Source organism: Pezoporus flaviventris, unplaced genomic scaffold, assembly GCF_033815535.1.
Source record: "Pezoporus flaviventris isolate CSIRO_AGI_PZ_B2104156 unplaced genomic scaffold, CSIRO_AGI_Pfla_v1 ptg000213l, whole genome shotgun sequence".
Lineage (NCBI taxonomy): Eukaryota > Metazoa > Chordata > Aves > Psittaciformes > Psittacidae > Pezoporus > Pezoporus flaviventris.
The window spans coordinates 639,455-654,761 of NW_026892761.1; the positions used below are offsets into that span (position 1 = coordinate 639,455).

Consider the following 15,307-nt stretch of genomic DNA (forward strand, 5'->3'; position numbering starts at 1 on the left):
TGTATTTCTTGCCAGGCACTGCAGGTTTTTGTGTCTCTGTGTAATGGGAAAGTTTACACTAAAGTTCTCATTCACAGGGAGGAGATGAACTCTGGAATAACAGAGCTGGTCCATGGCTGGGGTGCATGGGAACAGAGCTTGCTGTGTTCTGCCAGCCATGGAAAGCCATGTCCTTGGGTCACTGCTGCTGTCAAAGACTTGTCATGGTTTCCACTGTGAACTCTTCTTGCTGAGTTTGCAGCTTGCCTGACAGTCAGTGCAGGGGTGGGAATCTGGGAAAAGTGTATTTCTTGTTATAACACTGCTGCAGTGTTTTCAGACCCGTTGGAAGCGGGACACAAGCTGTAGCAGTGCCTCTCCCGTGTGCCACTGCTTGTGTTCGGGGTACAAACGCCGTCAGGTGGAGCATCCAGACAAAGCTCAGTGGATTCAGCTCAAGTTTTCTAATGACTTTTTGTTAAAACAAATAGAAAAGCATTTTAAAAATGAGCTCTTCAAGGAGAGAACTAAACAAATGGCTCTTCGGATGCAATTTAAATGTGGTGGCTTGAGGGACTAATGCAAGGAGACAAAAGCAATGTCCAGGGGGAGCAAATAATCTGCTGAATGATTTGTGCAGTTTTATACAGCACAAGTGAATGAAAGATGATTGCCAGCAAGATTTAGTCATGAAAGACAGGAAAGCTTCAAGTGAGGTTTTGCTTTTCTATCTCCTAAATTTTAGAGGACAACAGATACTCTCACTGGAAGCCTCCACAGAAGCTCCCTCCCAGAAGCCTGCTGAGCTCTTTGCTGAGCTCTCTCAGAAGAGCCTGGCTCTGTTGTCCATCAAGACATGTCCTGTGCATCAAGAAAATGCACAGATAGCTTTGACTTGGTTGAGGAGGGGTTAAAGACAGTGGTGATGGTGCTGCTGCACGTCTTCTGCAGCACCTAGATACAGGTTACTTGGGGTTGGGACAGGCAGCTCTCAGTGAGTCTTCCCTGAGATTTCATGAGTCCTGAGATTTCATACATCTTGCGAAGAAAAGATGTATGAAAATGCTTCTCTACCACTGCTTGTCTCTGAGCAAATGTACAGACAGAAGGACCGGGAGGATCCTTGGCCTGGGCCCTCTAAAGGCATTCATCACTGAGCTGTGCTGAGGACGTGCTGAAAGCTGTGTCTGTGGTTCTGCCCCAGCGGGGCTCAGGCAGGATTGATCAGTGTGTCTGTGAGCACAGGGAAGAGGGTCTAATGAGGTGCAGAGTGTCTCGTAGAACTGTGTTATGTAGCCCAGAGTTAATGAGTGGGAATGGGGCTGGCAGGAGCTGTGCTGTTCCATGAGCTCCATGGAGAGAGGAGCGTGCTGTCCCCATTGGGCTGGGCAGGGGGAGGGCCGTGCTCCTGCAGCTGCTGCGTTGGGCGCATCCTGCTGGGTTAGTGAGGAGCTTGCTGAGAGCAGGACACTCAAATCAGGTTATTGAACTCGTTTCTCTGCTTACATTCAGTCTTGACAGTGCAGGATGGTCCCTGGTTACACCAGTGCTCGCAGTTTTGGTCTGAAAAAATGAGCATAATAAGGAAAGAGCAAGGTTGCCCGATGCAGTGAGCACAATCACATCTGGCTTTACCACTCTAAATGTTGGGATGCCTGGCTTTGGTGCTTTCAAGGACTATGCTGATGCATTCTGTGTGCTCTTGGCTCTTGTGTTCCTGTGCCCACTGCTGCAGTGTTACCACTTGTTTTGGATCCTGTTGGGAGCATGCTGAAACAAGAGCAATCTGCCGTAGATATTACATGTCTGCCCCTCTTGTCAGTTGTCCTTAACGCCTGGCACATGTTTCCATAGCAGTGGTAGACTTGCTTCAAGAGCTGACAGACATTGATACTCTCCATGAGAGTGAAGAAGGAGCTGAAGTCCTCATAGACGCTTTGGTAAGTTGTGAACTCCAGGAATGTCAATGCTTGACGTCTGCTGAAGCACTCCTTTTTGGAAGGAACACGCTCATATTGCAAAACATGCGTAGGCTGGAGATTGTTTTGTGTGGGGAGGGAGCCTGAAGTGATGTTTGTGCCTTGGACTGTGTCCTGCTGAGCTTCATTTGCATTTTTCTTCCTTCTTGTGGGGAAGGGGTGACCTGTTCACCCGTGAAAAGCTGAAGTTCATGGCAGGGCTCTGATCTTTATCTGAAGGACAACGGGGCCACCGTGAGCTTTCAGTCTGGCTTCTTGCACAGGAGTCAGTTGCCTTCTACCCAGGAACTCCTGTTTCAAACCCCTGATCTGTGCTTGAGCTGGAACGTCTTGTTATAGGGAGGGTGTGTGGTTTTCCTAACAAGAAGTACAAGTTTTCATTTAACAGGGGAATGCATTTTACAGGTAGAGGAGGGTTCAGAGGCCATGATCCTTTTTGGTGCAGAGATTAGACAACCTATGTGTGGCAGAGGCTGCATGGCTCACTCTCCTGCCTGGTTAACCCTCTGGAGTGCCTCTTGGCCTCTGTGGTAGGAGACTTCCCCTTTTTCTGGCATCTGGGCTGGATGCAGGAGGAGGATGCCCTCTGGAGAAGTGTTGCCCCCCCAAAGCCTGAGATTTGTGGGTCCTGCCTTTAGGCAGCTCCTCCTGGCTGGTGCTGCTTGTCTGAATTCCTATGGCTGTGTCTTGTTCTATAAACTATCATGTTGAAATTGGGAGAGTGGGAATTAGGGGTTTTCTTTGTTTGCTTTGTTTGGCTGCTCTGTTCTACAATCCTTTGTGTCCAGTCCCTGTGGTGTTACCTCCAGAGGCTAAAGGCGGTGGCCCCAAGCTGTGTTCCTCCAGCTGCCCTCTGGGCTGTTGTAATTACCCTCCTTCGTGGGCAGATTGCGGATGATGAGATGGAGAGGGGCTGCTGCAGAAGACGTTTTCTGTAAAATGTGCAGCAAGGTAGTAAATCAAGTGAAGTTCCTTCTTTGTTTCCCTTGTCATTGATAATAGCCAAGTTCTAGAGGCTTTATTGTCCTCTTTGAAAGGAACAGGCCAGGCATATCTTGGGAGAAATGTTTAGATCTCTACTTTTGAGGTGACTTCTTCTTTCTTTGAAGAAAGTGGGTGTAATGCTGTAGGGATCTGGGAAGATTGCTGCACTCCCTTCCACACCAGCTGATACTTGTACTGCTTCTGTGTGTTCAGTGGGCCCAAAGCTAGTAGTTAGAATGGGAAATGTTTTTTTGTTTAACTCTCCCAAGCTCATGTCTGTAATGGAACGTTAGCCAAAGTCAGGGTGGACTCTGCGCAATTGCAGCCTTAAAAGCACACTTACTACTTGTGATGTCTTTTGGGGAGGAGGCCCCACCTGCAGGTGTGGGTTCCTGCTCCTGATGTTGATCTCTGGGTCTCATTGGCTTGCTTGGAACGTTCAGCTTGCTCAGACCAAGGGAGGCTTCCACTGGGGACCATTCAGCTTCTGGATTTGAGGCTGTGTGTGTAAACATCAGTCCTTCAGGTTTCTGTACCCCCTAAGGTGGAAGATAGAACAGAAATAAGGGCAAACCAGTGTGACCAGTGGAAATGGAGCTGCTCAAAGGGCTGCCAGCCTGCCCATAGCACCTCCCACTTGGCATTGCGAGGGATTATGAATCAATCAGGCTGGCTCAGGAAATAAGACTGTGACGAGGTGCATGTTTTCCTCCAGATGTTTTCCTGTTTAATCTGAAACACAAAAGTTGTTTAATTAATTAGGGCAAACACAGCAGCAGATCTACTCAGTGATTCCTTTGTTTCCTTGGAGATTTTAAAGCAAGACTGTTAATGCCTTCTGCTCATGCCTGGCAGGATGCTTCAGTACAGCTTATTGACTTTTATTATTAACCCCCATTCTCTCTCCTTTATCTTCCTCTTTTTTCAGTCACCTCTTTTCTCTTTCCCTGGTGTTCAGGTGGAGGGCCAGGTTGTGGCCTTGTTGGTCCAGAATTTGGAGCGCCTGGATGAAAGTGTGAAGGAGGAAGCTGATGGTGTCCACAACACACTGGGTAAGTGGCTGTTGCCAGTCACTTCTTTCTCGATGTTGTACAAAGGGGGTGGGTTATCCCTCCCCTTCCTTCCCTCCCTCCTTCCCCTCTGAATTGCCCAGCACTACCATTGAGGACCCAGTGCAGCTTTTCAAGCACAACTGAAGCTTGTGGCAAAGCCTTGTCCCCTGTGCCAGTGTTTGGTGCCTGGCTGCTGGTAAGGGGCCTCCTCCCAAAGCGGGTACACAGGGAGGTGCTGCTGCACAGCTCAAGCTGCACCAGGAGATCTCCACGGCCCCCGTATTTACTGTGTTCTTGCTGTGAGCTCTACTCATTCTGTTGCAAGAGCTGTTTATGTCTTAGCAATATATTTAACTTCCAAATAGTAAAACATTTGCATTTCCTGGAAGTACATCATTACCTCTCCCCGGTCTCAGCACAGCACAGTAACTGCTTTGCAGTATGTGCCTGTTATTAGCATTTAGACCATAATTTGAGACTGTCATCTCCCGAGGACTGGAAGAAGGAGGGCGACTGGAAACATGAGGTTTGGAAGTTTTACTGCTGCTGTTCCTGTTAGTTTAGTTCTGAGCAGTGAGAATTGGGAAGTGTCTTGGGCTTCTTCAAGTAGGAGCTGGTGTCACACTGAGGATGGGCTGTGTGGGCAGTGTGAAAACAGAGGGTATTGTACAACTCAGCCTAAGTCTCACTCAACACAAAGGTGGTTTTTGGAGCAAGATGTGAGGAGAGTGGTGCAACCCCAGCAAAGCAGAGCTGGCGCAGGCCAGAGCTGCAGGTGGGAACCTGTGTTCTGTGTCTTTCTTTTCAGCCATCGTTGAGAACATGGCAGAGTTCCGTCCGGAGATGTGCACAGAGGCTGCACAGCAGGGCCTCATGCAGTGGCTGCTCAAGAGGCTGAAGGTGAGTTCCTCTTCCCCTGTCATGTGGGAGATAGCCCAATAAAAACCAGAAGCTGCTGTGATCCACACGGTGCTTGGCACAACTGAAAGGCCCAAGACTGTCTGGGGCTCTTCTGCTTGTGCAGGTAATCTCTGTAGTAAGTTCTAACACTTGTGAATACAGTGAATTCAAACCTTGCCTCAAACTGGGACATGTCCCTTTTGACTTACTGTGAACCAGCAAAACTGAAGGAGTTGGCTCAATGTGTAAGTACCACCATGTTCCTTACCTCAAGCACCAGTAGTGCCAGAACTCTCCCAGTGCCTGCCTTCCTCCTCCAAACCAGTTAGTAAAATAAGCCAGTTGTGTGTGTGTGTGTGTGTGTGTTACAGAAGCCAAGCTAAGGACAGCAAGGCAAAAATCGGTGTTTGTGTCCTCTGTGGTTTAGTTTAAATGAACATGATTGCATCTTGTCTTGATGTCTTACAGCATTTCTTTTCTGTTGGTTTGATTCCTGTATGGTGGATTTCTGGTCTGTGGCTGAGATTTGTAGGGATATAAAAGCTGACAACCAGTGAGCGGGGGAACTATTGCAGAACACTTCATGCCTGTGCTTTCTGTGTTTCTAACACTTCTTTGGGTTTCAAGTGGTGCCTTTGTTTAACTGCTGCTGGTGGCTTTTTCTTTGAACTCCTCTAATTGCCTTCTGAATTCAAAATGACTTTTCAGTACTCTTCGCATCCTATGGCAGTGAGCTGCAAAGTGAGCTGCTCTGTCCTGTGTAAAGAGATGCCTAAACATTCCCTGGAAAATCCTGCAGGAAAGGAATGGACAGTTCAGCTGTCTCAGAATTAGGGAGGGAAATAGAGCAAACAGATTCTGACCTTTCCTAACCCTGTTAGTAAGGCCTTGGCACTTCTATATTTTAACGTCTTTATGGTTAAAGGCCTCTGATTCACAGAAATACTTCCTCAGCTTTGTAAATGTGCAGATACCCCTCTGTGTACCTCGTGTACTTGCTAGCCAAAATAACCTATAATTTCTCACTACAGGTACTAGCATAATTGTATTCCTTTTGCTCAAAACCCTGAAAGTGAAGGTAATTTTAGTTCAGGAAGGTCTGTGCTGCTGCCAGCCTCATGATTGCACTGGCAGCTGAAAGGCTGAGGACCTGTGGAGAGCAGAATAACCACAGCTTGGATTCCTCAGTGTGGTGCCACCAGAAATGGATGTTCAGGTTGTTCAGGATGTGGTTCTGAAGGCATCCTCGCTTTTTCTTCAAATTCAGCAGTTTGGTTTCATTATGATTTCTCTTAACATATTTGAGTTATGAAGGGAGCGAAGGAAATGGAAGTGCTGTGACTGTGCAGGCTAAACCCACCCTGTGTTCAGTGACTGGGACATCAGGACCCTTGTCAAACTCTGCAGTTTCTATTTTGTGTCACTGTGAGGTATAGTCTGAAATTCAGGTGTCGGTGACAGTGCAGCCTTTCAGAATAGGGATGAGCCCAACATGTTCATATAACCTCATGGTTATACTGTGCTGGGGGGTGTGAGCCAACTTGGTCAAACCTACTCCTGTAGGACAGCAGGGGAGGGATCAGAGCTGTTGCTACCCCTGTGTGTGAGCACACCCCCAGCCTGGAGGCAGTCATTGCTGCTTTGTCACGGCCATACTGCAATATTCTCACTGTATTTGGTTTAAGTGTCGCCCAGACACCTGGGGATTTGATTAATGTGTTCTTGAAGACAGTGAAGCGGAGCTGTGCCCTGATGGGTCTCTTGTTCCTCCTTCATCAACAGGCGAAGATGCCTTTTGACGCCAACAAGCTGTACTGCAGTGAGGTGCTGGCTATCCTGCTCCAGAATAACGATGGTGAGATGTGCCCTGGTATCAGTATCCTAGTAGGGTGGGAGTCAGGCTTCTCTCTGACCACAGCAGCCCTCCTCTGCCTCTGGCATCCTCTGCTGAGCTCTTCCTGTGCTGTGCTTTCCTGCAGACTCGTGCATCCTCTCCTTCTCTGCGGCTTTTGTACTCTGTCAAGCCGTATTGATTTTGTTTGCTGATGTATCAGTGTTAGATGGCTGTAAAATCTGACAGTTAGCTTCATTTTTCTCTCTCTTTTCCCCTTCCCCCCACCTCCGTCTAGACAACAGAGAATTGCTTGGGGAGCTGGATGGGATCGATGTGCTGCTTCAGCAGTTATCCGTGAGTAATTCACACACGTCCTCTCCGCGTTGGAGGCTCCTGGGCTGGGTGGGAGGAGGTGGAGCAGGCTCTGGGTGTAGCACTGCCGTGGCAGGCAGGAGATGCTGAAGCACTGCTGTGCTTTCTGTTTACTGGTGGCATCGTCCCTGAGTCACTCGGCCAGGGGCTCTCTGGTAATGAGCTTATCCATGTGCTTCTGTGAACTGCCAGTGGTGAATTTGCCTTTCCCTTTGAAGGCTTGTATGGTCTTTAAGTCACACATTAGTCAGTAAGGGATCAGGGCAGCAGAGTTACAAGAGGGAGTGCATTGATGATGGGTGCGACTGCTGGCTTGGGCACATCAGATGCTGAGGGCTTGTGATAGAAGATGTTCATGTGCCCTACAATGGTGTGCACCACAGTGGGCCCTCCATTTGAGGTAATTCTGCTTTCTTTGTCATGTAGGTGTTTAAACGACACAACCCTGGTACAGCTGAAGAACAGGAAATGATGGAGAACCTCTTTGACTCCCTTTGCTCCTGCCTAATGCTCAGCTCCAACCGGGATCGCTTCCTGAAGGGCGAGGGTCTACAGCTGATGAACCTGATGCTGAGGTACCCACACAACTGTGGTTTTCTTGCCTGCCTTTGACATGCCAACACGCGTTCTGGCTAGATAGTTGTGTTTTTCTGTTTCTAAAACTTCTGTTAGCATATTTGTCTGTCTTTCCAACATGTATGTCAAACCTTCTCAGACATAAGCTCCACTCTGTCTTTAGCCCTGTTTCCTAAGAACAGGGGTTACTACGGAGCCTCAGGAAAGTAACTGTGCAGGTCAGTGGGGCAGACCCCCAGGTGGAAGAATGCCATGGGTCAGGCCACTAATCCCTTGAGGATTTAAGACCCCTGTGAGGGAGAACCTTTGGATGTGTCTAGGGAAAATGTTTTTCTTTTGTTGCCGGTTGAAGCTTTGCTGTGCTCTGTGTCCTCCAGGTTTTGGGGGTATTGATACAAAACCTGGTTTTGTGAAGTGGGCACAGGTATTTGTTTCTCTTGTGTGTATCCTGTCACACCGAGAGTCACCAGAGCTCCTCCTCAACCCTCGCCCCATCCTGTCTGGTGTCCTCTGTGCTGGCTGGCTTCCTCCAGACTGTGGGGTTGGTTGGCAAATGCCACCACGAGGCGCTGTGTTCCTGCAGCGTGCGGCTGGCTCATGTGCAGCAGCAGGGAACTGAACAAAGAACCAAACGTGGATTATTCAAACAGGAACGCTGGGCTTTCTTGAGGCTAATTAAAGAAAAGCTCCAAAACTAAGACCGAGAGGGAAGGCTCCCCCTGCCTGAGCGCTAAGCTGCTAAGCCAGCCTTGCAGAACTAATGACTTGGCATTTTTGCCATGTGGGTGGGACCAGCATTCAGTTTTTAATGGCTTTTTCCCCATTTTTGGGCTCTGCTGTTTGCCACTCTCTGCACCAGGATCCCAGCTGGAAAATTAGGACGAGGGAAATTTCTTCCTGGATACGTTTCTCCCCATCAGTAGTTGCAAAAGGATTAGGAGGGACAAAGCATGACTGAACTGCCAGCAGCAGCTTGTCTAATGAAGGAGTGTCCGAGACCTCAATGTTCAATGCTTTGGGACCTATGGATGGGGTTGGTAAAGTGACAGTGGGGAAAAAAAGGTAACAAATCGTGAAATATTTTCTAGAAGCTTCTATCACTGCTGCCCATAAGCACAGGCTGTACTGACAGTTGATGGACTTGTTTATTTTAACTCTTGTACTTACCTGATGTGGATTAGAAGAGCTGAAGCTCTTAGCTGGCTGTTTGAGCAAACAGCGCTTTGGTGAGGACACACAGAACGTTTCTGGAGCTTTCAAACCACCAGACAAAGCCAAGTGCCTGAGAACTGACTCTGCAAGGGTTTGTGGTGTGTTTGCTTGTGGGTTTTTTACATGTTTTAATAGCCAGAAGATATTAGATGGCTGTTACTTCTGTTAAGCACAGTTATCACTGGAGTGTTCTTGGTGGATGTTTAAAAGCTCCTTGAGGTGCTCAGTTTTCTTGAGCAATTCTGCTTTGGGAACAGCAGGCTGGTGTTGTACATGGGGAGGGAGCTGTGGTAGTTGTCATCTGGGACTGCACGGGAGTATCGTGCTCCTGTGTCTTCGTGATCCCTCCTGATAACCAAGGCAGAAGAGCAGTGCCACGCTGCTGTGATTGACCACCTCGCCCACAAACAAGGCACAAGTATTTTTCTCTGCTGTCGGTGTCCTCTGAAGGCTGGGGGCAGAGATCTGTTACTTTTTGGTGTTACTTTGAAGGTGGTTAATCATTGTACTGTGGTCTCTGCAGATGAAAGGACAAATAAGCAAAGTTGAAAGTTTATTGATGTGAAGGGAGATAGATAAGCTGTGTGAGAATAAAGATACCAGGCTGGGATCTCCATTACTGCCTTCGAGAACACGGCATTCTGTATCTCATGCTGCCTGATCCATCTGCCCTGCTTGTTCTGTTAGTAATGGACCTGCCCACAGACCTGCAGGGAAGTTGAGCATCTTCCAGCTGAGCAGGTAGCAGGCTTGAGAGATTCCTGTGGGCAGTAATGGAAACAGGGCTGTTTGCTGCTATGGTGAGCCTTAGAATGTGTGGCCAATAGTACAAGGGGATGTTGTACTGTGAGAACTTCTACTGGTTTATGGGAGATAGTGATAACACCTGAAAATGAGCACAGTTTGGGTGATGGGCTTCACGTGCATGTCGATAGCAGTCAGTGTCCTGAGCACTGATTGAGCAGGATGGGGCCTGTGACAGCAGAAATGAAGCAGGAGGTTTTGGAGGGGAGGGGGAGAGCATGGGTGTATATTATTATTTGGTCTGCATGTTTGCAGCAGCAGAGGCTGGTTTATTTTATGGAGTGTCTTTATAAAACATGAGGTGGTTTATCAAGGTGGGAGCCACCAGTGGAAAGTTTATAAATGTCACATGGAATAAAAGTCAATTTAATGCTTTTAGGTCAGGAAGCAGTCTTTAGAGCAGAGCCCCTCAGCCTCGGTAACCTAACTGCAGTTTACCTTACAGAGCCAAAAGAGAAGCCCAGGCGTGTGGCGTCAGCTCCTCGCACGGTGACAGGAAGCTCATTGGTTTTGCTGCTAAATTGTGTTAAGGTTTGGAGGAGAAGCAGCTGCTCGGTTCCCGGGGGAAGATTCCCTGTTGCATAGGGAAAACGACGTGTGGCTTTCCCAGTTATTAACTGGGGGCACGTGAGTGTGCACAGGGACGGACGTGGCAGACGGAGCTCATGGCCATTTACACGGCTCGGGCAGCGTGGTCTGGCTGTGTGGCTGCTCAGTGGCTTTTCTTCACGCTGGAAAAGCATTTGCTCTGTGCAGAAAAGCCAGGGTGAGGACAGGCAGCTCTATCCAGCTCCCCAGAGCTCAGCTCCAGCCATTCCAGGGTGGCTTTTTTATGATGTTAAAATCCTTTTATGTTTTCTTGTCCTGCTGTTCCTAATGACCCTGTGGAAACTTAGACTGTCTCTTTACTAAATCTGGTGGTTAATTAAATGGAACCATTTTATGCCGCACTTTCCCAGGAAATCTGATATTTTGAAAGTGGGGAATTGTGTTATGCTAATGTGGAAAGTCCAGATAATGTTCTTACCTCTTCTTTTTGAAAAAATAAATGCACCAAGAGAGTTCTCTCAGATGTAGGGGTATTAAAAGGACGAAAACCATGGTTAGCAAATAAAGTTGTAACTTGGGGTCCCCTGCGAAGACTGAGGTCACTCCCTGTCCGGTGACACTCACCTGTACTTGTCTTTGAATGAGTGTGCAGCTAAAAGTTACGTCAATAAGCACAGATGAAACCAAGATAAACTGCTTGCCCTCCGGAAGAATAAATATTTCAAATAAAATCAACTGGAGACAGTCCAGTCGAGCAGCTATTGATCTCTAAAAGCCTGAACTTAAACCTTTGCATATTCCAGAGATCAGCTCTCTGCAACCTTCCTAAATGCTGATCAATATGCAGCTACTTCCCCTGAAAACTTCTCATATTGTCTGGCCTCAGAAGTACTTTATTTTTAGCTGTCTGTGGAGGGGAGGAGTGGTGCTGAGCTTCCTCCAGCACCGCTCTGGGGTTGAACTGAGCTGCACCAGCTCCCAGCAACACACGGTGCTTTCAGCACAGCTCAGTGCCAGTGGGAGCCCTGCAGCTGTGCCAGGCAGCTTCCCTCTGGGCCGGGTGTCAACACAGGCTTCTCAGTTTGCCTGTTGTGAGGGGTTCATGAAGGGAAGCGGCTGCTTTTCTGTTCCCATTGCCCAGGATGTTTTCATTTTTCCCCTGGATGAATTATAAATTCCTCAGTTTCTGGCTTAAGAGGTACCGGACATTTTGAGAGCGTTTCTAGACCAGCCAGGTTGCATTAGCATTCTGAACCTGCATTAAACCAGAATAGCCCAGAACCTATCTTCATCCTTCCACATGTGATTTCTGGAGATGGGGTTTTCTTCATTACAGCTGACCACCAAGCTCTGCTTACCAAGCTTACTGCTTTATTGAATTGAGTTATTACTAGATCTAAATCCTGATCATCTTGGTGTGTCAGTATGTGCCTTGTGTACCCAACCCAACTCTGCTGCTGCTTTGTGCTGCTGTTTGCAGGGTGGTGAGGAAATAACTTCTTCCCTAGCCAGGAAATAAATAAGAAAATAAAACCATAGCAGTAAAGTATATAAAATGAAATAAAAATGAAATAGAAAATAAAAATAAATAAAAGACATTAAAAAAGAAATAACCAAGAGAGTACTCTCAGCCACAGTTCTGAGAAGAATATTTGTCAATATAATGGTTTGGCTCGAAGAAAATCTTTCATAGAGCTTGTGCTTGGGCTCTTTGAACTTCCCTTGTCATACCTGTTTCCCTTTCCATGCTGTCTCTTTAACATAGTGTGGTCCAAAGCTCCTCATGTCCCTGAAAAGTCCAATCTGCCTCTTTTCAGAGAGAAGAAGATCTCCCGCAGCAGTGCCCTGAAGGTGCTGGACCACGCCATGATCGGACCAGAGGGCACCGATAACTGCCACAAGTTCGTTGACATTCTGGGCCTGAGAACCATCTTTCCTCTCTTCATGAAATCACCCAAAAAGATAAAGAAAGTTGGAACAACTGAAAAGGAACACGAAGGTGGGTGTGCTTCAGATCCTCCTTATTGCTGTAGTGGAGGTGGATGGATGGTGAGCGTCTGATACGTGCCTGCAGGGAGGGAACAGCACATCACTGCCTGTTCAGGGCTCCTCCTGCTGCTGGGAACATGCTTGCCACTTCCTTCTGATATCAGCACTTCTGGCAATTCCATTTCATGTGCTGGTAATAAGTTATTTTACTCCTGTAGGGTCTGTTGTTTGAAGCTCTGACTCTGATGCAAAACTCCTTTGAAAAGAGTAATGAGGCAACTACAAATGTCACCTCAAAAGCAGTGTTTTCATGGCTCTGAGCACTGAAGTGTGACTCAATGAACATCAAGCATTGCAGAAATAAACTGCATGCTTTTGAAGTTGCCTTTTTTTTTTTCCTCCCTTTTTCTATTTTTTTCCCCCTCTCTCCCTGGAAAAGTGCTTTAACAGAAATCCGTGGAGTCTTAACCATAGGACCTTGTGCCGGACTGAATCAGGGTCAGTCCCTCTTACTTCTGGTAATGTCATGGTTTTTATTTTGTTGATAACCATAGAATCCCAGACTGGTTTGTGTTGGAAGGGACCTTAAATTTCATCCAGTTCCAACCCCTGCCATGGGCAGGGACACCTTCCACTAGAGCAGCTTGCTCCAAGCCCCTGTGTCCAACCTGGCCTTGAACACTGCCAGGGATGAGGCAGCCACAGCTTCTCTGGGCACCCTGTGCCAGCGCCTCAGCACCCTCACAGGGAAGAGCTTCTGCCTAAGAGCTCATCTCAGTCTGCCCTCTGGCAGGTTAAAGCCATTCCCCTTGTCCTGTCCCTACAGGCCCTTGGCCAAAGCCCCTCTCCAGGTTTCTTGTAGCCCCTGTAGGCACTGGGAGCTGCTTTAATACCTCCCAGAGCCTCCTCTTCTCCAGGCTGAACCAGCCCAGCTTTCTCAGCCTGGCTTCAGAGCAGAGCTGCTCCAGCCCCTGGAGCATCTTCCTGGCATTGTCTGGACTTTCTTGAGCATGTGGCTTGGGATGAGCTTGTTATGCTGCCAGTGATGCTTGAGGCTTTGTGTCAGTTCATTACTCAGTTCTGTAAAGGGTGAATGTTGTCAGAAGCTGGAGAGGCGTGAGGGGGTCTCAGGCTTGTCTCATATCCGTCCTTAACTCTCGCAGCAAACCAAGGGAAAATGAAAGGAATCAGCAACAAAACAGGAGCTGTAACCCCATGTGTCCTGTTGTGGAGCTGTCCTCACAGCTTGGGTAGAACCAGTGTTCCCCAAAGCAGAGGCAGGAGGTGTCCCTTCTTGTGGACCTCACTGCAGAGGTCACCTCGTCTGCTTGTTCTGCTCCCCCCCAGGACAGGCTGGTGAGGGAAAGGAGGCCCAAATCCAGCCAGTAGCTGTTTTCTGGCAAACTCTGCCCACGGTGAGCTGGTGCTGTTGGTTCAAGCACCATGGCTAAGAGCTGCTAACACCACTACCAAAGGCAGCGGCAGCCACAGAGGTGGTTCTGTTGCCTCCTCTGTCTTGACCATGTGCCTTGTCCTAGACAGGTAATGGTGGGGATAGAATCTGCTGTGTGCTCTGAGGTGTATGTGGTAAAATGACAGGGATTGGTTTGATTTATCTAGGCGGTGTAATAAAATCGTGGGTTTGGGTGTTAAAATACCCAGTTGTGCTCAGATGGTGGATTCAGGGGATGTTCTGAAATCTTCATTTGCAGCATGAAAAGGAGGTTGCTTAATTCTGCTGTGAGAAAGCTTGAGCTAGAACGTGAGGCTCTGAGCAAAGATCTGGGCCTGTGGCTCATGTCATCAACTTAGATTTCCAGTTTGGGAAGGCGGGTTAAACCCTGTCTCATCTGCTTAGTCTTGAGACTGCAGATGACATCTGAGTGCAGCCTTGGCTCCTGTGAGGATCAGGCAGCAGCCTGGAAAGCTCTGCCAGGCCTGATCCTGCCCGTGTATGTGATAGCAGAAGAGGCAAATGTGCCCTGTGGGAGACCAGCACGATGCATGCATCCAGCCTGTGCCGTGCCTCCATCTCCTTAGTATTCAGAAGAAACGGAGGACATCAAGATGAAGCCAGAAATTGGCTTTATTAAAATAAACTCTCCCTAAAAGGCTGGGGCAGTAAGTCCAATTTTCTTTGTCTTGCATCGCTGGGCAGGTGAGTCCCTGAATTTCTGAAGAGGGAGTTAATTGAGACGTTTCGTAGGTGCCCGGAGCCCATCGCAGCCGTTGTCCCGACACGTGTCCAGCAGCACAGTGTGGTTTTACTTTGCTAAATGTTGCCCAGCAATTCCCTGTGCTCAGGGCAGTGCTGTCAGCTCCAGGAGCCACTGACTGGTCGGGAATGGTGCAGAATGGTGTGGGGCTGGTGTGGCTGAGTCAATGGCCTCTGTGCTGTGTTATTCTAGGAAGGAGCTTCCTTCTGCAGCTCTCCTTCTTGTTTGTTTATCAGAAAGGATGCAGTGGTCAGTCTTGTCATTCTGCACTGTAAAAACTTCATCCTGTGTTCCCAGTGTTTAGAAAATTCACATTAAAAATGAATTAGCATGATCCTCTTCCCTGCGAGAGCGTTCCTGTGCGTGTCCAGTGGAGGAGAGATTCCTTTACAGGATTAACCAGGAGAGCTTTGTAACAGAGGCCTCAGTATTTGTTAAAAGCAGTTCTAAGGAGCTGTGCTGTGCACGGGTGCACTGTAAGGCCACTGGGTCACAGACCTGGTCACACTGCAACTATGGGGTCCTTAATGGGCTGGTGACCTTGGAGCCTGATTACACCTGCTTAGAGGACAGCCATGCTGAGAGATTCAGCACTGGGAGAGGGACAGGATGGCCCTGCCAGAGGTGCCTGTAACTGAGACTGTCCCCCCACTGCCGGTCTGGGTGTTCCTCGCCTGTAGCAGCAGCAGCAGTGCCACTGGTACTGCACTGCCAGGGCTCAGGGATGCTTTTGCTGTGCTACACTGCAGGGACACTCTTCTCATGCAGTGCTCAGTCCTTAGAGCACTGAATCTTTCCTGTGTGCCTGGTGGTGGTTGGAAAATACTCCCCTTGTCTGTCTTTATGGTAGTGTTGCTGTTA

General features: G+C 48.3%; 1 protein-coding gene across 1 annotated transcript in view; it reads left to right on the plus strand.

Annotated features, from left to right (window-relative positions):
* The window catches only part of CTNNBL1 (catenin beta like 1), a 42,664-nt gene that overhangs the window by 10,296 nt on the left and 17,061 nt on the right, over window positions 1-15,307 (plus strand). The window contains exons 5-11 of the mRNA XM_061441927.1: window positions 1,822-1,919; window positions 3,901-3,994; window positions 4,803-4,894; window positions 6,677-6,749; window positions 7,024-7,082; window positions 7,527-7,675; window positions 12,059-12,240. Coding sequence (XP_061297911.1) covers window positions 1,822-1,919; window positions 3,901-3,994; window positions 4,803-4,894; window positions 6,677-6,749; window positions 7,024-7,082; window positions 7,527-7,675; window positions 12,059-12,240 — 747 coding nt within the window. The remainder of the gene's footprint in view (window positions 1-1,821; window positions 1,920-3,900; window positions 3,995-4,802; window positions 4,895-6,676; window positions 6,750-7,023; window positions 7,083-7,526; window positions 7,676-12,058; window positions 12,241-15,307) is intronic.